The sequence below is a fragment of the Lolium perenne genome, chromosome 5, assembly GCF_019359855.2.
Source record: "Lolium perenne isolate Kyuss_39 chromosome 5, Kyuss_2.0, whole genome shotgun sequence".
NCBI classification, from domain to species: Eukaryota; Viridiplantae; Streptophyta; class Magnoliopsida; order Poales; family Poaceae; genus Lolium; species Lolium perenne.
Window position 1 is genome coordinate 14,255,874 of NC_067248.2, and position 24,275 is coordinate 14,280,148.

At 51.5% G+C, this 24,275-nt stretch overlaps 2 protein-coding genes and 1 long non-coding RNA gene across 3 annotated transcripts; all 3 read right to left on the bottom strand.

Moving 5' to 3' along the window:
• Window positions 1-390: 390 nt before the first annotated feature.
• On the bottom strand, window positions 391-3,195 carry LOC139831410 (uncharacterized). The gene is made up of 5 exons (XM_071820680.1): window positions 3,187-3,195; window positions 1,919-2,095; window positions 1,472-1,834; window positions 1,075-1,194; window positions 391-477 (listed from the first exon to the last, which is right to left on the bottom strand). Exons 1-5 carry the CDS (start codon window positions 3,193-3,195, stop codon window positions 391-393), a joined length of 756 nt encoding a protein of 251 aa, XP_071676781.1.
• Window positions 3,196-12,410: 9,215 nt separating this feature from the next.
• Window positions 12,411-13,929, bottom strand: LOC139831215 (uncharacterized). Its single transcript, XR_011745888.1, has 3 exons — window positions 13,814-13,929; window positions 13,625-13,745; window positions 12,411-13,254 (listed from the first exon to the last, which is right to left on the bottom strand). It is a non-coding gene; the product is annotated as an uncharacterized lncRNA (long non-coding RNA).
• A 589-nt stretch (window positions 13,930-14,518) lies between these two features.
• LOC127298934 (uncharacterized) lies at window positions 14,519-15,596 on the bottom strand. The gene is made up of 4 exons (XM_071820558.1): window positions 15,418-15,596; window positions 15,117-15,324; window positions 14,829-15,023; window positions 14,519-14,748 (listed from the first exon to the last, which is right to left on the bottom strand). Exons 1-4 carry the CDS (start codon window positions 15,594-15,596, stop codon window positions 14,530-14,532), a joined length of 801 nt encoding a protein of 266 aa, XP_071676659.1. The 3' UTR covers window positions 14,519-14,529.
• Window positions 15,597-24,275: the final 8,679 nt, after the last annotated feature.

Genomic DNA, 24,275 nt, shown 5'->3' on the forward strand with positions numbered 1-24,275 from the left:
CGTCGGCGTCTAGGTCCCTCGGCACAGCCGTGCCCACCGTCGGCGTAGGCCTGGCCATCGGCGTACGCCACCTACACCGAGGGCCGTGTTCACTGTCGGCGTACTCACCGTCGGCGTACGCTCGCCGGCGTGCCGTCGCCGTTAACGGCGCTGCCCATACGCCGAGGGCATCCCCCTCGGCATAGGTCGACGCGACGATGACGTGGCGGCCCGTGGCGCACCGTAGCATGGAGCTACGCCGAGGGAAACCCCCTCGGCATATAGGGGACGCGTGGCAGCCCGTGGCGCACCGTACCACGGGTCTACGCCGACGGCCACCATGCAGACGCCGACGGCCACCTGCGCGACGTGGCGTCCTCTCCGTGCCTCGCTTGCACCGCCCGCCAGCGTCTACGCCGAGGGTAATGCCCTCGGCATAGACCTGACCATATGGTCACGGCAGGGTTCTATGCCGACGGCATTGCCCTCGGCGTAGACCTGCTCAATTTTTTTTATTCCAGCAGTTCACTTTGCACAGTTTAGCAGTTCACTTATCACTGTACAGCAGTTCATACATCCAAATACATCCAAATTCATCCAAATTCACCATAATTCACCATAATTCACCAAAATAGCATAAAATCCACATAGTAGCATACATGGTGCACATAATAGCATACAAGAAGAGAGTGCCATGTCATCCAAATACATAGTAGTAGCAAGCAAGCGCATAGATAGTTTGAGCTGACTAGCGCATGAAGGACCCGGGCGGGGTGTATCCGCCCTCATCGTTGGCGAAACGAGAAGCCCGGGGTTGCGCTCCAGTAGAAGCTGCAGAAGAACCACCTGGAGAAGCACCGGGAGTACGCCCAGGAGAAGTCGACGGAGAGGCACCGGGAGTAGTCCCAGGAGTAGTCGACAGAGAGGCACCAGCAGAACGCCCAGGAGACCGACCACCTTCATGAACCGGTGTGACCTCGCGCCCACCCCGCGAGGCCTGGTTCCCGGAGTATCCCGTTCCCTACATGTTCCCTACATGTTAGCAACTTGCGAGGCAAAGGAAAGTGGTAACTACGGGTTCGGCAAAGAACTTACCGGTGTGGATCCGTAGTAAGTCATAGCGAAAGTTGCCCTCGATGGCATGATAGGCATGTCCCTCGCCATGGGAACTTGAGCCGGTGGCGGTGTACCACTAGACAAAGAAGTCATCAGTGCCTGCAAGATAGGTTACAAGTCAGGCTTTGCAGAAATAAAGCATCAAACTGAGACTTGTCATCTACTTGCGAGAAGAAAGATTCAAACTTACTCCTATATACGCCATGTAGGCCTTATTCTGCTTATTCCACTGCGCAGCGGCCTGCTGATACGCTTCATTACAGGCTTCGAAGGCCGCCTCGAACTCATGCTACAATTTCAGAAACAATGAATCTCGTCAACACTTAGCCATGTAGGAAGGAAAACCGGAAAGAGGATGAAAATGAGGAAAACTTACATCGTAGGCGGGTGGACGAGCAGGCCGGGGACGAGGCTGGGGGCTGCCGGCGGTGAGGGTATGCTTGAGACGCGTGTAGCTCGTGGCTGGGCTAGGCTTGACCGCCTTATTCAGAAAGGGGTAACGGCCATGCCTATGCCCGCGCCCCGACAGGACCAACGACTCCTCGTCGGTCGGCATGCTCAAGGGGTCATCCACTTCCGGGTGACGAGACAACACCATGTCGCAGTAGTCCTCCTTGGCGGCCTTGGCATTGCCGTAGTACTGGGGCTGAGGCAATGCGGGATTGGGCTTCTGCTTCGTCCGCATCATGTCATATATCTGGGCATCATGAAGCACCACCCCAGGTGCTGCCTCGGCCACCTGCATCGCGAAAAGAAAAGTTATGCGTATCACAAATGTAACATGACGGGAAATGAAAGAAGGTCGTTCCATGTATATACATACCTTTTTCCCCTTGAAGCGGGTGTAGTCGCGGTTTCCCGCGCTGTGTGTGCCACCGGTGCCTCGGTTCTCCATGTTACGCCTCGACACGGCTGCAAACTCCTCGTCCTCCCTGAGCCACCTCGCCCTAATCAGCTCCTCCCATGCCTCCCTATGCTGCTCGGCCCACTCGGGACAAACCTGAAAACGCAATACTCAACTCATTAGACCGAGACGAGGTTACTAGCAGCAATGTAGAATCTCATTGACATTCTACTCACCGACATGTACTCATCAATGGTCATTGCCCATTCCTCCGTAGGCTGGTTACCGACATAGTACTCCTTCTTGACCCTCTTACCCTTGTTAGCCCAGAAGGCACTAGCGCAGGTGACCTTTTGGTTGTACCACTGCTGCGGTGTCAACCTCTCGCAAGCGCCACGCAAAGTGAGACGCGCCTTCGTATCAAGCTCCGGGTTCACACGATAGAAGCACTTCAATCATGCATAAATCAGTTGTGAAAGTCATGAGTTAGCACATTAGGGTCATCAACTATGAACGGTGCTCGAGAAATATATGTCTTACCCAGAACTTGGTGGTCACAGCCTCAGCAGCTGTCGCGAAGCCTACGGCAGGGGCATCCTCATAGTCCGCCCAAGTAGTGGCTAGCTTCGTCTCGCCACCGGGGACCGTGCTAAGGGGAGTGTATCTGCCCGGCCAGAACTTCTTAATCAGAGCCCCAAGCAAGCTGTTAGGCTGGCGGGGGGGCTTGACCTCCCATGTCCAGTTGCTGCAAATAAATCACACATTAGTACACATTATGACCAAGATGAAAATACATGTTCGAAATTTCTAAAGTAGTACACTTACTCATCGCTGGAAGGAATGATAAGGGTCTTCTCATCATGGGTCTTAGGCTCCTTCCTCGCCTCGGGGACTCTAGCTTCTCCACGAATCTTCAAGGGCTTCGGCGCACCCCCACCCTCCATCACCTCCAACTCAGCCCTAGAGTCCGACTCATGTGTAGACTCCGTCTCCATCTCCACCTCCCCACTAGACGGACCCTCTAGGAACAACTCAGGAGCCACGTCGCCAGAAGCGGAGGGTGGCTCGTCAAAGTCCATGTGTACCCCGCCGCCACCTCGTCCTCCACCTCGTCCTCCTCGTCCTCGTCCTCCACCTCCTCCTCCTCGTCCTCCTCATCCTCGTCCATCGGTACCATCGGCGTAACGCGGATTGCGCACCGGGGCTCGATCACTCCGTCTAGGCGCTCTAGGAATATTCCTCTTCACCTGCGCCATCGTCCTAAGCAAGCTCGCCGAGTCTTCCTTGCCGCTGCTCATATTATTCGGTCACCTGCATTGAGAAAAAGAAAACAGTTAAGCACAAAGACATAATAAAATGAAGATACTAAGAATAAAAGGCACAATGCAATTAACAAGCATGTTGACAAATAAATACTAAGAATAAAAGGCACAATGCATTTAAGAAGCATGTTGACATAATAAAATGAAGATACTAAGAATAAAAGGCACAATGTAATTAAGAAGCATGTTGACAAATAAATACTAAGAATAAAAGACCCTCACCAGCCATCATCACTCTCACTCTCATACTCCGTCTCTTTCTCTTTCTCTTTCTCACTATCACTATCACTATCTTTTGAGTACAAAGTTGAAGGGTCGATGGGTGGAGGCTCATCATAATTGTCATTCGCCTCAAGTAACTTCTCGAGCATAGATATGTCCTTTAGATCCACCACTGACTCACCACGAGTTTCTGCATCATTCCCGAGGTCCTCTTCAACAAACGGTTCTAAAATATATTCCCCGAAGTCCTGTTCCTCTTGATAGAAAATCCCCTCGTATGTCACGGGGTCAATGTTGTTGTAATCATCCTCAGAGGGAATCGGTAGGTTACCATGTGGCGATACCTGGAAGACGACTTCCCAACCCTTGAGTTCCGCTTTCTGGCATGGGTAGGGCAAATAATAAACTTGCTTGGCTTGGTGAGCCACAACAAAGACATCGGCTCCGCTATAGGTGGTTGAAGGCCTAACTTCAACTAACCCAATGGACTTATCACTTCTCTGTCCACCTATTGGGTCGAACCAATGACACTTGAACACGACGATATTGAGTTGCACGTTCGTACGATTGAATGTCAACTCGTATACACTCTGTAACCTTCCGTAGTAATCAAACTTATTGGCTCCTTTGGTGTAGACCCCAGTATTTATCGTTTTTGGATTCGCCCGGCCATTCTGGTGCGTCTCTGTATGGAAGCGAAACCCATTCACATCATACTTCTCATACTTGGTCACCTCACGGCTACAACCTTGGGAAACACATTTCAACTCATCTATCATATCAACGTTTTTCTCACGGCCCTAGAAGAACATTTCAAATTTGTTGAGTGCATTAGTTACGTGTAATAAGAGGGACAAGTCACATGTTGCAAGGTAAGAGGACAGGTTAGAAATTACTTTTTCCATGAACCATGACACGAAGTTTTTATTAATTCCGGGAGCACCCTCTTTCAGTAGAGTGTCCATCTCCGAGGGTTGGGGAAATTCATCATACGGCCACATTTCATCCGTGAATTCGCTGAAAGGAGAAAATAAGCATTAAACCGAGACGAGGTTACTAGCTGCAAAGTAATTTGTTCACCATTTTACCTTACGAATGGGACCACTTCCTTCATGTTCATAAGCACATATAGCATTATGCAATCCTTCTCTTCGTTCTCTAATTTATATTTTGTTCCTTTACCAGCCTTGCCACCGGGGAATTGGAATAGTTGTAGCTTGGGGTCATTCTCGGGCACGTCGACATTGTAACGAGTGACCGGGTTATGCTGAGTGGGAACATCATCGGGATAGTACGTTGTCGCGGCATCTGCCATCTCCCGAAGGCAAATTGCCTCAGCTATGCATGCTTCAACCTTGGCCTTGTTTCCAGTTATCTTTCGAATACACTTAAACTCTCTCTCAATACAGAACTGCCAACGAAACTGCACCGGGCCACCCAAGAGTGCCTCGTTGGCGAGGTGCACAATGAGATATGCCATCGGAGTAAAGAAGCCTGGCGGAAAGATCATCTCCAAATTGCATAGCAACTCCGGCACTGTATCTTGTAGCTTTGCAATAACCTTGGGACATATCTGCTTAGCACAGAGCGTGCGGAAGAAATGGCTCAACTGCGCAAACACTCGCCAGACTTTCTCGGGGATATACCCTCGAAGCATCACCGGCATGAGCCGCTGAATCCATATATGATAGTCGTGACTCTTCAGCCCGGTGACTTTTCCCGTCGAAAGATTAACTCCCTTACTCATATTCGAACAATAACCATCAGGGAACATCACGACGTATTTGAGCCACCTGAATGCCACCTTCTTTTGGATGGAATCAAGACAGAAGTTGGCATGCGGCTTGAACCAATTCTTTTGACGGCCAATAGGACGCTTCATGTGTAATTTTTCCCTATCACAGAGGATCTCAACATCGACTCTAGCCTTGACATTATCCTTTGACTTCCCGGGAATGTTCAGGCATGTGTGAAAGATGGACTCCGCGACATTCTTTACAGTGTGCATCACATCAATGTTATGGGGAAGTTCGAGGTGCGTGTAATACTCGAGCTTCGTTAAGGCCGCCTCTGAGTCTAGTTGTGTGTTACACCATATCACTCAAATTGATGGCCAGTTGCCTTCTCCGGAGGCACGAGAGCACGTAGCTCGGCTTCAACAAGTGTACCATCAAACTTCGGCACATCTTTTTTTTCATGCACAACTTTGCCCTTCTTGAAGTTCTTTTTGTCTTCTCTAAACGGATGCCTCCTTTTGAGGAACTGTCGATTCGTGTCAAACGCAACATACTTGCGACCCTTCTGTAGCCAAAGGAACTCAAGCCGGTGCCTGCACACTGGGCATGGCCACTTACCAGCTGTACACCATCCGCATGTTAGGGCGTACCCGGGCATGTCATGCATGGTATACTGCAACCAAACTTTCATGTAGAAGTTTGTCTTCGATGCTCGGTCGTACGTCAATGTCCCGTGGTGCCAAGAGTGGTTCAAATCTTCCACAATCGGCTGCATGTAGACACTCAAATTCTTCCCCGGGTATTCAGGGCCTGGAATGATCAGCGACAGAAACATGGTCTTCCTCGTCATTAGGACTCCGGCAGGGAGATTGAGCGGAATAACAAACACGGGCCAGCAACTGTAATTGGCAGTCGACATACCATATGGATTGAAGCCATCTGTTGCTATCGCAATTCTGACATTCCGAGCCTCGGCTGCCGCAAGGGGGAATTTCCTATCGAAGTTCTTCCATGCCGTACCATCAGATGGATGTCCCATCTTCAACTGCTTGTTTTCGTCCACGAATCTCTTCCCATGCTTGTGCCACGTCATCTGTTTGGCTGTCTCCTCGTGCATGTAAAGCCGCTGGATTCTTTTTATGAATGGGAGATATCGAAGAATCGACTTTGCGGTGCTTGACTGCCTCACCTGACCATCCTTTCCCGTCACCTCTGCATACCTAGACTGCTTGCAGATGGGACAGTACTTGTCCTCCGCAAACTGTCTCCAAAATAGAACGCAGCCTTTGGGACAACAGTCTATCTTTTGATAATCCATGTTGAGGTCCTTCATCATTCTCCTCGTCGCGTGCAGGCTTTTAGGCAGACAATGACCTTTGGGCAACATGTTACCAGTTGTTTTCAGACTTGCTTCGAAGCCCTCACGAGTGGTGTTGTACCAGGTCTTGTCGGCTAGACATTGGGAGATGGCATCGAGCTGAGAAATCGCGGCGCCCTCGTACAGAGGCTTCTTAGCCGCGGAAATCATACCATAGAAGGCCTTCGCGGTTGGCTCTGGTTCCTCCGGTTCTGGAGGTTCCTCCGGTTCTGGCGGCGCCTCCGGTTCTGGAGGTGGCGAATCCGGGACATCGGCATGGACGAGATCATCTAGAAAGTCTCTAATTCCATCGTACTCATTGCCATTGAGCCGCTGCCGCATCACCTCACCTCTGTCACGTTCGCGCTCATCAAAGTCGACTTCCGGGACGTACCCATGCATATACCCATATTGCAGAAGGTGTTTATAGATTTCATCCTTTCCACGACGGAGACGCTTCACGCAGCGAACACAGGGGCAAAGTGCCCGAACCAGCCCCTTTGTACCACGCGCTAACTCATTCACTAGAAAATGGGTCTTCCTTGTCCACTCAGCTGTTTTCTCAGTCGCACTAACACGCTCATTGTACATCCATCCATTATCAGCCATCCTCTGCTTTATTGGGAGCCAAACCACATACATAGCATTTATATCAAATAGGAAATTAAATGCATCATATTTTTATTTATTTTACCGGGCGAAACGCATGCATCAACCTACATCTCTACTAGGTGGGCTCCTAGCAGCCGCCGGATCCGTAGTTGGCTACGTTCTCCATGCTCTACCCCGGTCCAAGTCAGAATTTCGGCAGCACCTCCCCGCTGCTCTCCCGATACACGTCTCGGCAAAAAGCCGAGAGGATGTGCATCCGGAGAACAACGGGGAGGCGCCGCCGAAATCCTAACTCGGACCGGAGTAGAACATGGAAAACGTAGACAACTACGCATCCGCCGACTGTCCCGTAAATGCCGCAAGCGTTACGGTTCAAAATATGCTGACCACTAATGCATATTTATCCGCGTAACGCTCGCGGACGGGAAGTGACACCTAGGTTACGCAACTTTACTTGGAAAATGAATCTAGTGACATAAGAAAATGCGGAGAAGGGGAGGCGATGTTTTAGCTCACCCTCGGCTGTAGAGGAAGTAGTCCAACAACCGAGTGTCGATGTCGGCGACCATCGAGAAGCGCGTCAAGATCCGGGATCGTCGCGCCGGGGTGCTCATGACGAGGCGGTCACCACATGGCCTATTTTTGTTTCAATCAAAACAAAATCACATTATTAGAACAAATTCACATTTGAATTTCTATTTCCATTATTAAACAAATTCATTTCTATTTCTACTACACATATCGATTTCATTTCTATTTCTTTCCAAATTTCCACTATTCTATTTCTATTGCTATTTCAAATCAATTCTATTTTATTTCTTTTCTATTGCTATTTCATATCTATTTCTATTTCTTTCCAAATTTCCACTATTCTATTTCTATTGCTATTTCAATTCTATTTCTATTGCTATCTCTTTTCTATTTCTATTTCTTTCCAAATTTCCACTATTCTATTTCTATTGCTATTTCATTTCTATTGCTATTTCTACTAAACAATTAAAGCAAATAGAAAAATTAAAAAAAACAGGGATCTAACCATAGCTTACCAATGCAGGGAAGAGAGGCCTTGCCGGCAGGGAAGATCGGACGGGCGGGGCGGCACCGGCAGGGGAGAGGAGGAGGGCGGGGCGGCACCGGCAGGGGAGAGGAGGACGGCGCAGGGGAGAGGAGGGCGACGACAGCGAGGGGAGGAGGGCGGCCGGGGGCGGAGCGTGGCGGCGGGCGGCCAGAGGGCAGCGAGGGGAGGGCGGCCGGGGGCTGAGCGTGGCGGCGGGCGGCAGGGAGGGGCGGAGCGTGGCGGCGCGGGCGGGGGGAGAAGCAGATCTCGGGCTCGGGCTCGGGCGCGATGAGGGAGATGGGTGCGGTGCGGGGGAGATGGGTGCGGTGCGGTGCGCGGTGCGGCTCGGGGGAGATGGGTCGGTCGTTGCGGCTTGGAGGTTTGGCCGGTCGCGCCACGAAATGAACTTCCCGGAGGTCAGGTCTCTGACGGAAGATCAGAGTCTCTCTACTGAGCCGCTACTTCGCTCACAGGGTGAAGCGCGGCGGTACAGGTCTGGCCAGCGGCGGATTGATACCATCGAGGCGGACGAGCAGTTCATGGCACAGTGGCGCAGAGACCATCCCGGAGCCGTCGAGGCAGAGCGCGCATTCTGGAAGGAGAAGCAGACGTACAGGAGAGAGAGGAGGGCAGGAAAGCGGCAGAGGAGGGCCGAATATGAAGCAGAGTACGCCAAAGGAGAGGCGTCGACATGGGGGGAGGATGATGAACGGTGGTTGTGGAACCTCTCAAGTACCGCTTCAGAGGACACCCCCAGCGAGGACGAAGATTTCGACTTCTGATTAATATGTGTGTGTGTCGAGTCCGTGTGTCTAGCGGGTCATGCGTCGACCCAGTGTTAAGTGCTTTGTTCGTGTGTGGGTGTAGTTCTTTAAATGTTTTGGTTCGTGTGTGGGTCTAGTTCTTTAAGTGTTTTGGTTCCTGTGTGGGTGTAGTTCTTTAAGTGTTTTGGTTCCTGTGTGGGTGTAGTTCTTTAAGTGTTTCGGTTCGTGTGTGGGTCTAGTTCTTTAAGCGCTTTGGTATGTGTGTGGGTCTAGTTATTTAAGTGTTTTGTATCGTGTCTGGGTCTTAAGTTCTTAAATGTATCACTTTTGTGCATGCCATGTGGACACACACAAGTTTTGGGGCCATTCACCCCCTCTGAGGCTCGATTTATGACGAAACCCTAGTTCTGTTGACCGCGCGGTCTACCCCTTTGACTGCATCCCATCGGGGGTCCCCCGGTGGGCATATGCCTCCATTTGAGCTTGGTTAGGTCATAGGTACATGTGGTAACAAGGATCATCCCATATGATCCCAAGTTTCTCTCCGGTTCACCTCCGAGGGAGTTCCCCCCTATACATCCAGAATCTGCCTAAGTGTAGGAACCCCCTGTCCGAGAAGCCGGACACACCTAGGGGGGTAGCCTTGGATATAAAACAATCTGAAATCACTTTTGTGCATGCCATGTGGACACACACACAAGTTTTCCAGCGATTCCGACACTCCGATGGTCTGTATCTTGGAAAACCCTAGGGCGGGGACCCCGCAGATCTACCCCTATAGCTTTCTCCGTGCGAGGGTTTACCAATGGACTTTTTTACTTGCTTTGGTTTGTTTAGGACATATGTACATGGAAACCATAGGTTGGGCATACTTTACCATAAAATAGGCTCCGTTTGAGCCGTGGCGGGAGTTTCCACATACAGATCCTGGATTTTACCAAGTGCTAGCCCATGTATGCGGAAATCGTCAACGCCGGGTACATGTAAGGTTAGCCAAACCTTACATCACACTTGTACACATATGTTAGGGCCAGATGCAAGTTTTCCAGCGATTCCGACGCTCCGGTGGTCTGTATCTTGGAAAACCCTAGGGCGGGGACCCCGCAGATCTACCCCTATAGCTTTCTCCGTGCAAGGGTTTACCAATGGACTTTTTTACTTGTTTTGGTTTGTTTAGGACATATGTACATGGAAACCATAGGTTGGGCATACTTTACCATAAAATAGGCTCCGTTTTAGCCGTGGCGGGGGTTTCCACATACAGATCCTGGATTTTACCAAGTGCTAGCCCATGTATGCGGAAATCGTCAACGTCGGGTACATGCAAGGTTAGCCAAACCTTACATCACACTTGTTCACATATGTTAGGGGCATATGCAAGTTTTTCAGCGATTTCGACGCTCCGATGGTCTGTATCTTGGGAAACCCTAGGGCGGGGACCCCGCAGATCTACCCCTAGGGTTAGGGTTAGGGTTAGGATCCGGGTGAGGTTTAGGGTTACCAAAATGTTCGCAAAATAGAAAGTTGGCCCGCAGAAGCGGGAAACCCTAGGACGGGAATGGCCTCGGTTAGGGTTAGGGTTGGAGTTAGGGTTAGCAATGAAATTTTTCCTAAATGTTTTAGGACATATGTACATCGATAGCAGAAGTTGGGCCTACTGGCTCCGGTTGACCCGTCTGCGAAGAGTGTCACCCGTGGGACCTACATATGCCATCTACGAATTCTTAAAAAATAGAACCTTTTTTACATAATTCATACTAGTAAATAAATAATAGAAACATAATATAAAGTAATATGAGAGAGGAAAAAAAGAAAAAAAAAACCTATATGCCGAGGGTGGCCGTCGGCATAGGGGGGCTATGCCCTATGCCGAGGGTAGCCCTCGGCGTCTGTGTGACACCGTGAGCGGGCGGTGACGGCGCGGGTGCGAGGGCAGGCGATGCCGGTGCTACGCCGAGGGCCAGGTTGACGCCGACGGCTGCCCTCACTACGGCAGAGCTGGGCGTTGCCGTGCAAGCAAATTGCTCGGCAAAGGGCAAAATCTGCTCGGCAAAGGCTTTGCCGTGCACGCTCGCTCGGCAAAGGCCGCTCGGCAACGTTCGGCCCGGCAAAGGCTACGCTGCCGTGCGCCTCGCCAAAATTGCACGGCAAAGCCTTTGCCGTGCAACCAACGCTTTGCCGTGCGCCAGTCCGCATTGCCGTGCGCCAACTTGTTTGCCGTGTGCTACCACTCCTCCCACACGGCAAAGCATGATTTCGAAATTAAAAAAAACACGTCGGCCACCGCACCAGATGCGTGAGCAGCCGCGTCGCTTCCGTCCCTGCATCGCGGCGGATCGGCCACCACACCAGATACCTCGCTTGCGTCACCGCGTCGCCACATGTCGACCGCCGCGTCCACGCCGCCAGACGCCACCACCGCGCGGGGCTGCCATGTCCTCGCCGCCGCGCGCGGGGCTGCCATGTCCTCGCCGCCGCGGGCAAGGCCGCCACGTATGCGTCACCACGCAGAGGAGAGGGAGGGGCCTGACCACTGCATCCGCGCCGCCGCACGTCGACCGTTGCGTCCGTGCCGCCACACGTCACCACCGCGCGCGGCCGCCGTGTCTAGGCCGCCGCCAAGCCGCCGCCGGACGTCGACCACCGTGCCAGGCCGCCGCGTCCTCGCCGCCACGCACCAGGCCCCGCGAGCGGAGGAGGGGCCGCCGTGTCTAGGCCGCCGCCAGATGTCGACCACCGCGCCAGGCCGCCGCGACCTCGCCGTGAAGCAGCAGGCCTCCATGTCCACGGGAAGAGATAGGGCGTGGATTATTTGAGGCTGGGTAGGTGGGCGATGGGTAGGGACTAGGAAGAGATAAGGCCGCGTGCTGTCCATAGGAATAGAGAGAGGAAAAGAAAAAGGAAAGGAAGAGAGAGAGAAGAGAGTAGAGAGCAGAGATGGGTAAAGAGATCGCGGCCGTTCTGCATTATGAATCAACGGCGCGGAGGCACGATCCGCGGGATTCCGTTTCCACCAATCACGACGCAGAGCTTTTGCTGTGTACTAAACAAGCACATGGCGCATGGTCTTTGCCGTGCAAAACCATCTGCGCGCACGGCAAAGGTGTCTTTGCCGAGCGGCTTCACTTTGCCGTGCGCAGTTATTTGACTCTGCCGTGCCATCTGGCTTTGCCGTGCACTTTGCTTCCTCTTTGCCGTACACATTTTTTTGCCGTGCGTTTAGTCATTCTTTGCCGTGCGAACTTTCTTTACCGTGCGTATTTTTTGCGTCGGCCGGCAAAGATTTCTTTGCCGTGCGAACCGCGCACGGCAATGTCTCGCCGCACGGCAGCGACGTTTTTTGCCGTAGTGCCTCGGTGTAGACACCTCTACGCCGACGGTACACTACGGCACAACAGTGCTTTGCCGTGCAGCCGAAACGCACGGCAAAGGCCAAAATCTGCTCGGCAACGCCTTTGCCGTGCGGGCTTGCACGGCAAAGACTGCACGGCAACGAGCCGCCCGGCAAAGAGGGCTTTGCCGTGCGCCGCGGGCAAGTGGCACGGCAAAGGCCTTTGCCGTGCAACCATGCTTTGCCGTGCGCTATCCCTATTTTGCCGTGCAGATTTCTTTGCCGTGCGTCTGAAATGTTTGCCGTGCGGCGTTCTTTGCCGTGCGCTCCGCCTCCAACCCGCACGGCACAGGGTCGGCTTTGCCGTGTGCTTCGCCAACACCCCGCACGGCAAAGAAACAGACCAGCACACAGGGCGCAGCGCAGTGCACAGCTGGAGGCTCTTTGCCGTGTGTGTGTGCATGGCAAAGAAGGCCTTTGCCGTGTGCCGTGTGTGTGTGCACGGCAAAGAAGGCCTTTGCCGTGTGCTTTTTTCTTTGCCGTGTGCATATGCACGGCAAAGATGCTGCCAAAATTCCAGAATTTCCCTGCTTCCCCATTAATCCCTGCATATGCAATTCACAAATAGCAATAATCATCCAGATACACATATAGCACAATATATAGAGTATTTGCATCATCAACAACAAAGTTCATACAAGAGTAGTCCAACAAAGTCCATACAATAGTTCCAAATCACATAATTAGTTCATACAACAAGTAGTCCAACATCAACAACAAAGTCTCCAACATAGAATGCGGCAAGTCGCACAACAAGTTCATACACAAGCAACATCAACCTTCGCCACTTCCTTGTCCTTCTCCACTTCCTTGTCCTTCTCCACCTCCTTGTCCTTCTCCACCTCCTTGTCCTCCTACAAGTTCATAGATGCATAAGTGGCATGGAATGGCTAAAATTGACATGTAAGAACTAGGATTGACATGGAAGAAGTAGAATTGACATGGAATGGCTAAAATTGACATGGAAGAACTCGAATTGACATGGAATGGCTAAAATTGACATGGAAGAACTAGAATTGACATGGAATGGCTAAAATTGAACATAATCGCTAGAATTTGGATGAAATGGCTAAAATTCAACATAATGGCTAAGGATGACATGGAATGGCTAAAATTAACATGGAATAGGTAAAATTGAACATACTGGCTAAAATTGACATGGTTGAATGGCTAAAATTCACAAGTGACATGGTATGGAAGAATTAGAAGTGTAGGAGAACTCACCTAGAAACTGCTGCAGGCTCCGGATGATGCCCGTATTGTTGACGGTCAAGCCAGGTGTCAGCGGGCTCTGACTTGGCGCTTGCTGGAGGAGCGCCATCACAGCCGGATCGGGCGTGGGGATCTGCAATATCCAAAGTTCGGTTAGACAACAAACAAGATTGAGACGGAGATATTAAGTTAACCACTTACAAAATGTGGGAACATAGGAGGACACGACGTGCTAGGACCACTACTCCCCGGTGGTGAAGTCAGCACGGTCTGGTTCATGAACATCTGCTGGAACATCTGCTGCTGTTGTTGCATCTCGTCGCAACATCTGCTGCTGCATCTGCATGTTCTCCCTAAGCTGCTGCTGCATCTGCATCTGCTCCTCTTGGTGCCTCCGTTCCCTTTCTTCCATCTCCGCCTACGTTGTGTTGCCGCGATGTCAGTAACATTGCAATGGAAAACATGTAATGAAGCGTAGAGGATCGACGAAGAACTTACCCGTAACTTCTCGATAGCTAGGTCCGAAGCCCGTGGGCGGGTCTCTACCCGAGGCTGCTCGCTCGTACGCCCACGACGGATCTGGCGTAGAGATGGAATGGTACTTGGGTCGACTAACCCGTCAGCAATCCATAGGCGGCCACCCTTCTTGCCTTGTCCCGCAAGCACCGCAACCTCAACGTCAAACTCTTCGGTGGTTGGGTCGGCGTCTTCGCCGTGCTTGTCCTTGAACTTCGAGCGGTGCACGCGCCACACCGGCCCTCCGCTAGGTCGTTTGACCCACAAGGACCCCGTTTCAGGATGCGGCTCCTTCCTGGTCTTCGACTTTTGGAAAAAGCCAAACAAGTTTGGTGCCACGCCGTCTTCACTTCCTGCAAAAGAGTACATGCAATTAAGTGAAGAGGGAGACACTTGCGGGGCTAGCAATAACATAAAACGAAAGAATGAAGAAACCACTTGCTCACCTCATCCTGCAAGGTAAGGGCCAAGTTCTTGCTGCCCAGGACATGTGATCCACCTCCCATCTCTGAACGCTTCTGCTTGCCCTCCTCGTGCTTCCGGGCGTACTCGCGGGATGTCCACCATATGACCATCGCAAGAAAGCACGCCCTGTCTTCCCCGACGTACTGAGGAGGGTGCTACATACACAAGATAGACCCATTATTAGAACATAAACTACATGAAAATGCGGAAATAAATAACACATCGATGCTAATACCTGCAGGTACTGCCATGGTGCCATGAGCGTATCCCGACAATCAGCCTTACTCATCCAAACTTTGCGCTCGGCGTGCCAGTCGCGGACGCACTGGACACGTGCCTCGTAGTGCATGCCAGTCACCCTCACCCTGCACAACTCGTGTAAGATAACGTCGCACGCAATTTCCTTGCCCTCAGCCCTCTTGAAGTATTTCTGCAACCATGCACATAGGTAAAATAAGATGAATTAGAGCAACTATTGGTAGCCAAGAAGTGTTTGAATGCTAAGAAGCCAAAAGTCACGTACCCAGAAGTGGCGGACAACCCGCTCTTGCATGTTTTCGTACTTGCCGCTAGGATCTTCCGCGTAGCTGTAGTGCTTCCAAGTCCAAGCCACGTCGCGGCCACCAGTAGGGAGATTGACAATCCCGGGGAAATGCTTCCTAATTATGCCTCCAAGGATGTTCGGGTACTCACGTGTCGGCTTCCTCCTCGGGTCGCCATACTTGAACATGCTGCACAACGAAATGCCAAAATCAGTATGCATGTGATAAAAATATGTATAATGATAAAAATTTCAATAATGGAATGCCAAAATCAGCATGTACCTCTTTCCAGCGGGCACGAGAACAACATCGCGGAAGGCCCAAGTTTTTAGCTTGGGGAGTTTCGTAATCCCGCGCCTATACGGCTTCTTGTCCCGTGGTTCCAGCCTCTCCTCGGCTGCAACGTACACCTCCTCCACCGGCGGAGACCAAACTAGGGTCGGGTCTAGCTCCTGCGGCATACCCCCAGCCCCTCATCCTCCTCGAGGTCCTCCCCACCGTCCTCCCCACCGTCCTCCCCACCGTCCTCCCCACCGTCCTCCCCACCGTCCTCCCCACCGTCCTCCCCACCGGCCTCCTCGTCCTGCCCACCGTGCTCCTCACCGTCCTCCTCGTCCTCCCCACCCCACTGCTCCTCGTCATCATCCTCGGCTGGGGGAGGACTAGGAGAAGGGGTACGAAGTCGCCGTGGCTGGGCATTCTTCCTCCGTGGTGGAGGGCTAGGAGGAGCGCTAGGAGGACGTGTCTGCGACGACGAACCACTCGAAAGTCCCACAAGCTCAGCCACGGCCTTGATCTTCTTTTTGAAACCTCCCTTTCTTTTTCTTGGCGGCATGTTTCAATCACCTGCAAACACAATGAAAAGAGTGGTTTATTAGTATGCAATGTAAACAGATGAATATTAGTGAAATCAAAAATAAATAGCACATAGTTCAGTACATAGATCATAGTTTATTACAAATAGCACATAGTTCAAGACATAGGATAGCCTCACAATTACAACTACATAGATCATAGTTTATTACAAATAACACATAGTTCAGTACATATATAGGATAGCCTCAGAATTACAACTACATAGATCAGTAGCCTATGTCGACATCCGTATTTGGACCACATGTTTCATCATCATCAGGCTCAGCGAACCAATAATCATCGATGAAACCTGGAGGTGGTCCATTTGGATCTAGGTCAATGCCTGCTTTGAACGCCTCGAGCAAACTTAGGTCTTCTACGGCACACACATCCTCAGCTTCATATTCTTCATTGTCTTCCTCCATAACCGCATCTTCTTCTTGCTCATCGTCTACGACCATGTTATCAACAACGGCCGACAAGTCGATAGTGAAATGACCGGGGAGCCCTTCTTCTTGATAAAAATCAACAGTCCTTGTTGAGGGGTCTGTGGCGGTAATCGTCCTTGTTTGGCGGGGTGGCCTAATGCGTGAAGGAACCGTCATCACAACATCCCATCCATGTAGACGTTTGGTCGGGTTTCGGCACGCGTACGGGAGATAGAATACTTGGAAGGCTTGGGTGGCCAAAATGTACACGTCCTCTCCCTTATAAACAGAGCTTCTTTCAACTTCGACCAATCCAATTTCAGGATCCCGTCTCACGCGACGTGGGTCGAACCAATGGCATTTGAATACGACGGGATTTAGCCCTTTGTCAAACCCGTAATTCAGCTCGTATATACCCTCGACTCTTCCATAGTAATGGAGTCCATCATCACCTTGACATACCACCCCGCTATTTATTGTCTTCTTGTTTGGACGGCTTGTTGTGTATTGATGGGTCTGGAAGCGATACCCGTTCACGTCATAAGAATTGAACGAGTCGACGGAATGGTTGAAGCCCCTAGCAATTTTTCGTAGCAAGGGATTCATGTCTTTGTCAGTTCTTGCCTACAAGATTAGGACGACAAGTTTAGAACAAGAAATGTCGGCCGAAATGTCGACAGTGTACAAACAAATTTGGATAGGATAGTACCAAACCACAGAACCAGCTACGAAACCGTGACCGCCGCCCTTATCGAAAATATCCTTGGATTCTTCCGAGGTAGGATCCCTGTGGGTATACCTCCAATATTTAGCCGTGAATTGTCTATAAGAATGAACGGAGGAAGAGTTAGCCACGAACATACGATGAATGTTTGCGAATAACTAAATGGTTAGCACTTACTTGATGTACGGCTTCACTTCCACCATGGTGTTCAAGACATATGAGTGGATCAACTCCCGCTCATGTAAATTCGTTGTGTACGGCTTCGAGCCACTTGACTTGCCGCCAAGCCCTATGAAGATGCTAAGCTTGGGTACATCTTCATTGTTGGCGGCATATGTAACGGAGGACCGGGTTGTGCTTTGTGGGAATGTTGGGATCATAGTGCTTAGTGGTGAAGTTTGCCACCTCCACGTTCGGGACTGCCTCGGCTATGGATGCTTCGATCTTGCATTTATTGCCGAGTCATCTGACGAAGCTTTTGTGTTTCTCTCTCGGGACCAAACCGCCAACGGCCCCAATTCGGCCCCCCCTTTAAGCATTCCTTCGCGAGGTGGAGGATCATATGTTGCATCGGATTAAAGAACGCTGGAGGAAAGATCTTCTCTAGATCGCAAAGCAACATGGGTGCCTGTTCATCCAGCTTCTCAATCACTTTAGTGTCTAACTCCCTAGCACAAATCTGGCGGAAGAAATAACTCAACCTCGCTAGCACTCGCCAAGTCTTCTCAGGGACATAGCCTCGAATCATCACCGGCATTATCCGCTCAATCCATACGTGGTAGTCATGACTCTTCAGTCCTTGTACTCGCAACGTTTCAATGTTAAGACCCCTCATCCAGTTGGCTGCGAACCCATCAGGGAAAAACAAGGAGTCCTTCATCCATTGGAAGACCTCCCTTTTTTGGGCCTTTGTGAGGCAGAACGGAGCGTGTGGCTTAGTCCAAGTTTTTGGCACCATGAGGTGGCTTCATGTTCAACTCTGGCCTATCGCACAACTTTTCTTGGTCAATTCGAGCCTTTATGTTATCCTTCGTCTTCTCAGTGTCCACTATGGTGCTCCAAATGGCTTCACTGATATTCTTCTCGGTGTGCATTACATCAATGTTATGCGGGAGCTCCAGAAACTCAAAGTAAGGAAGCTTCCAGAAGCACGGCTTGTGGGTCCATTGGTGTGTCTCCCCATATCCCAAGAAACCATTCCCATCAGGGTTAGGCTGGAGAGCGTCTAACTCGGCCTTGGTTTCCTGTCCGGTCTTCGGAATTGGCTTCGGTGCATGGACAACACGGCCTTTTTTGAAGCTCTTTACATCACTCCTGTATTCATGATTCTGCTCAAGGAACTGCCGAGCTTCATCAAAGCAGGAATACTTGCCACCCTTGTTTAGCCAGAAGAAAGTCACGGCTTGCCTGCACTCCGGACAAGGCCACTTCCCATGTGTACACCACCCGCAGAACAAAGCACGTGCTGGCAAGTCATGCAGAGACGTGTGGTACCAGACATACATATCGAAGTGTTCCTTCTTTGCCGCGTCATAAGTTCGGATCCCGCGATCTTGCCACCCAAGAAGCAAGTCATCAATCAGTGGTTCCAGATACACGTTCATGTTCTTACCCGGGTATTTCGGTCCAGGGATTATCATCGACACAAACATGTACTCTGATCTCGTGCAGACGCCAGGGGGTAGGTTCAGGGGAATAACAAACACCGGCCAACAACTGTATACCGCAGCCGACATACCATATGGATTGAACCCATCGGTTGATATCGCAATTGCTACGCTCCTCGGGTCACCGGCTTTCAGGGGATATTTCTTGACAAAGTTCTTCCATGCAGTACCATCCGACGGATGTATCATCTTGCCACTGTCTGGTCTGATCCCTTCTACAGCCCACCTCATCTGCTGGGCAGTATCCTCGGTCATGAAGAGCCGCTGGATCCTCGGTAGGACTGGAAGATAGCGGAGGATATTCTTGGCAACCGTGGTCTGCCTCTTCTGACCATCACCATTGGTGTCAACCTCAAAGTACCTAGAGCTATTGCAATGGATGCAATAGTTTGTGTTAGCATGCTCCTCTCTGAATAGCATGCATCCCTTTGGACAAGCGTGTATCTGCTGAGATGACATCTTGAGGTCACTGAGCAATTTTTTCGAATAGTAGAAGTTTTGCGGCAAGAGGTGCCCTTTCGGCAGAATGCTGCCAACGAGGACCAAAAGTTCATCGAACCCATCTCTGCACAGATTCCTGTGGCACTTAAAGGCCAAAAGGCGAGCGATGGCATCTAGTTGGGTGACATCTGTATTTACGTGTAGGGGTTTCTGCGAAGCAAACAAAGCCTCGTAATACTTCTTTGTGTTTTCCTCCGGCTCCTCACTTGTCTCCGCATCCCTAGATGTCTCCGCCTCTACATGAGGGCTTTCAGGCACATTACCATTAGCCAAGTTCTCTAGGCACCTATCAAACCCAGTATCATATTCTCTCGTAGGCTGAATCTGCCGCACCTCCTTCCTAGCACGTTTCTTCGCCTTTTCTCCATGAAAAGTCCAAATCTTGTAGGATGGTTTGAACCCAGACTTGATCAGGTGAAGACTCATAGTTTCCTTGTCCTGTGTTTTTTGGTTAGCGCACTTACTACAAGGGCAAAAAACTGTCCTGGGTCTGCTAGGGATGTCAAACGCGCTGTCCACGAACTGCTTGGTCTTTTCTCCCCATTCCTCAGTATATTTCCACGGACCGATTCTGCCATCGTACATCCAGTCACGGTTATCCATCCTCTAACCAGCACCAAAACAGACGAACTTAGAATTTATATCAAACATGATCCGCATTTTAATTTTTCCTTTTTTACGCATGCATCAACCTGAATCTCTACTAGGTGGGCTCCTAGCAGCCGCCGGATCCGTAGATTGAGTACGTTCTCCCTGCTCTACCCTGATCCGAGACAGAATTTCGGCAGCACCTCCCCGCTGCTCTCCCGATACACGTCTCGCCAAAAAGCCGAGAGGGGTGTGCATCCGGAGAACAACGGGGAGGCGCTGCCGAAATCCTGACTCGGATCGGGGTAGAGCAGGGAGAACGTACCCAACTACGCATCCGCCGACTGTCCCGATAAATGCCGTAAGAGTTACGCTTCATAATATGCGAGACCACTAATGCATATTTATCCGCGTAACCCTTACGGTCGGGAAAAGACGCCTAGGTATCGCGACAGACTTGGTGATCTAGACCCACAAAAAAACCTAGGTACACAGGGACGAGATTTTTACCCTTGACGCGTGAGCGAATCGGCGAAGAAGATTCGAGACGCCCCCTCAAAGACCCCCGCGACGCCGCCCCCCGTGTCCACCTCGAAGCATCGCCTGCATAGCGAGAAAATGAATTACTAATTATTGCAAGCGAACACAATTTTTTTTGACAACTATTACTTATAATTTGCTTGCATCACATTATAATCGGAGGAGGGCCGGGGCACACACATATTTCACAACTTTTACGGCAGCACATTATCTTTTTTTCCCTATATTGGCCTATTTCTAACCTACACTACCGCAGCACATTAAAATTCTACACTAAATCCTAAACTAAACTACACTAAATCCTAAACTAAACTACACTAAGTCCCTACACTAACTACACAAGATGCAGGGATGTATTGGAGGAGGCCGGGCGCACTTACTTGGTGCCGGTGAGCCGGACGAGGGGAGCTGCCGCGCGGGGCGGCGAGGGAGGAGGACGCCCTGCCGGCGCGTCACCGAGCCGGGAGGAGGAGGCCGGGGGCCGGCGCGCGGGACGGCGAGGCAGCGGCGGCACGACGGGAGGGCCGAAGGAGGCCGGGAGCACGTCGGGGCGGGGGCCTTCGCGAGGAGGTGGGCTGGCGCGGCGGTGGCGGGGCAGAGGCGGCTAGGCGGTGGTGCGGCGCGACGGGGAAAGGGCGAGGCGGCGGCGGCACGACGGAGGTCGGAGGAGGCCGGTAGCGCGTCGGGGGCAGGAGCCTTCGCGAGGAGGTGGGATGGCGTGGCGCGGTGGCGGGGCCGAGGCGGCGAGGCGGTGGCGCGGCGGGACGGGGGCAGGGCGAGGCGGCGGCGGCGGCGGCGGCGGTGGCGGTGGCTATCTGTGTTTGTGCGTGCGCGTTTGTGTGGTCGAGCTGGTGGCCAGGTCGGGCCGCCGCGAGCGGATAAGGTCTCCCCGTCTTTGCCGAGCGGGCGTCTTTGCCGTGCGCCCTGGCAGCTTTGCCGTGCGGCACTGGCCCTTTGCCGTGCGCCCGCGGCTACCCGCACGGCAAAGAGAGCCTTTGCCGTGCAACTTCTCTTTGCCGTGCGTCCGTGCACGGCAAAGCCCAACTTTGCCGTGAGCAATAGTCTTTGCCGTGTGCATACGCACGGCAAAGATGCTGAAAATTATCGCAAATACATATATACATCCAAATTCATATATAGAGCACTTGCACATCACCATCAACAAAATTCATACAATAATAGTCCATACAATAGTCCAACAAAGTTCATACATAGAATGGAACCTCGCCCGGTGAAATCTAGGGGGGTAAACCCCCCGAGGCACGCAGACCGCCGTTATCGGGGGGGGAATGACCGCCGGAGGCTATAGTGTGCCAAATGGTGCCAAACCTAGCTTTCCATGTGTATATGGCCTAAACAAAACTAAACCTATCAAAAAGTATGTTGGTGGAACCTCGCGCAGTGAAATCTAGGGGGGTAGACCCCCCGATGCACGCAGACCGCCGTTTTCGGGGGGGAACTACCGCCGGAGCACCGGAATGCCACCAACACTTGCATGTGGACCTAGGATATGTGTGAAAGTGTGTTGGAAGGTGTGATTCACCAAATGGTGCAAGGCATTGCTCCCATGTGTGAGATTCCTCTCTTTCGGGCGACAGCACTTGGAAGATTCCTCGACTTGTAGGCTGAAGTGTCCCGCTGCGGGTATACCGGTGGCTACAATGTGCCAAAGTGTGCCAAACCTAGCTTTCCATGTGTATATGGCCTAAACAAAACTAAACCTACCAAAAAGTATGTTGGTGGAACCTCGCGCGGTGAAATCTAGGGGGGTAGACCCCCCGATGCACGCAGACCGCCGTTTTCGGGGGGGAACTACCGCCGGAGCACCGGAATGCCACCAACACTTGCATGTGGACCTAGGATATGTGTGAAAGTGTGTTGGAAGGTGTGATTCACCAAATGGTGCAAGGCATTGCTCCCATGTGTGAGATTCCTCTCTTTCGGGCGACGACTTGGAAGATTCCTCGACTTGTAGGCTGAAGTGTCCCGCTGCGGGTATACCGGTGGCTACAATGTGCCAAAGTGTGCCAAACCTACCTTTCCATGTGTATATGGCCTAAACAAAACTAAACCTACCAAAAAGTATGTTGGTGGAACCTCGCGCGGTGAAATCTAGGGGGGTAGACCCCCCGATGCACGCAGACCGCCGTTTTCGGGGGGGAACTACCGCCGGAGCACCGGAATGCCACCAACACTTGCATGTGGACCTAGGATATGTGTGAAAGTGTGTTGGAAGGTGTGATTCACCAAATGGTGCAAGGCATTGCTCCCATGTGTGAGATTCCTCTCTTTCGGGCGACAGCACTTGGAAGATTCCTCGACTTGTAGGCTGAAGTGTCCCGCTGCGGGTATACCGGTGGCTACAATGTGCCAAAGTGTGCCAAACCTACCTTTACATGTGTATATGGCCTAAACAAAACTAAACCTACCAAAAAGTATGTTGGTGGAACCTCGCGCGGTGAAATCTAGGGGGTAGACCCCAGAGGCATGATGCCGTTTTCGGGGGGGAACTACCGCCGGAGCACCGGAATGCCACCAAAACTTGCATGTGGACCTAGGATATGTGTGAAAGTGTGTTGGAAGGTGTGATTCACCAAATGGTGCAAGGCATTGCTCCCATGTGTGAGATTCCTCTCTTTCGGGCGACAGCACTTGGAAGATTCCTCGACTTGTAGGCTGAAGTGTCCCGCTGCGGGTATACCGGTGGCTACAATGTGCCAAAGTGTGCCAAACCTAGCTTTACATGTGTATATGGCCTAAACAAAACTAAACCTACCAAAAAGTATGTTGGTGGAACCTCGCGCGGTGAAATCTAGGGGTAGACCCCCGATGCACGCACCGCCGTTTCGGGGGAACTACCGCCGGAGCACCGGAATGCCACCAACACTTGCATGTGGACCTAGGATATGTGTGAAAGTGTGTTGGAAGGTGTGATTCACCAAATGGTGCAAGGCATTGCTCCCATGTGTGAGATTCCTCTCTTTCGGGCGACGGACTTGGAAGATTCCTCGACTTGTAGGTGAAGTGTCCCGCTGCGGGTATACCGGTGGCTACAATGTGCCAAAGTGTGCCAAACCTAGCTTTACATGTGTATATGGCCTAAACAAAACTAAACCTACCAAAAAGTATGTTGGTGGAACCTCGCGCGGTGAAATCTAGGGGGGTAGACCCCCCGAGGCACGCAGACCGCCGTTTTCGGGGGGGAACTCGGTGCTGATCACCGGAATGCCACCAACACTTGCATGTGGACCTAGGATATGTGTGAAAGTGTGTTGGAAGGTGTGATTCACCAAATGGTGCAAGGCATTGCTCCCATGTGTGAGATTCCTCTCTTTCGGGCGACAAGACTTGGAAGATTCCTCGACTTGTAGGTGAAGTGTCCCGCTGCGGGTATACCGGTGGCTACAATGTGCCAAAGTGTGCCAAACCTACCTTTACATGTGTATATGGCCTAAACAAAACTAAACCTACCAAAAAGTATGTTGGTGGAACCTCGCGCGGTGAAATCTAGGGGGGTAGACCCCCCGAGGCACGCAGACCGCCGTTTTCGGGGGGGAACTACCGCCGGAGCACCGGAATGCCACCAAAACTTGCAAGTGGACCTAGGATATGTGTGAAAGTGTGTTGGAAGGTGTGATTCACCAAATGGTGCAAGGCATTGCTCCCATGTGTGAGATTCCTCTCTTTCGGGCGACAAAGACTTGGAAGATTCCTCGACTTGTAGGCTGAAGTGTCCCGCTGCGGGTATACCGGTGGCTACAATGTGCCAAAGTGTGCCAAACCTAGCTTTACATGTGTATATGGCCTAAACAAAACTAAACCTACCAAAAAGTATGT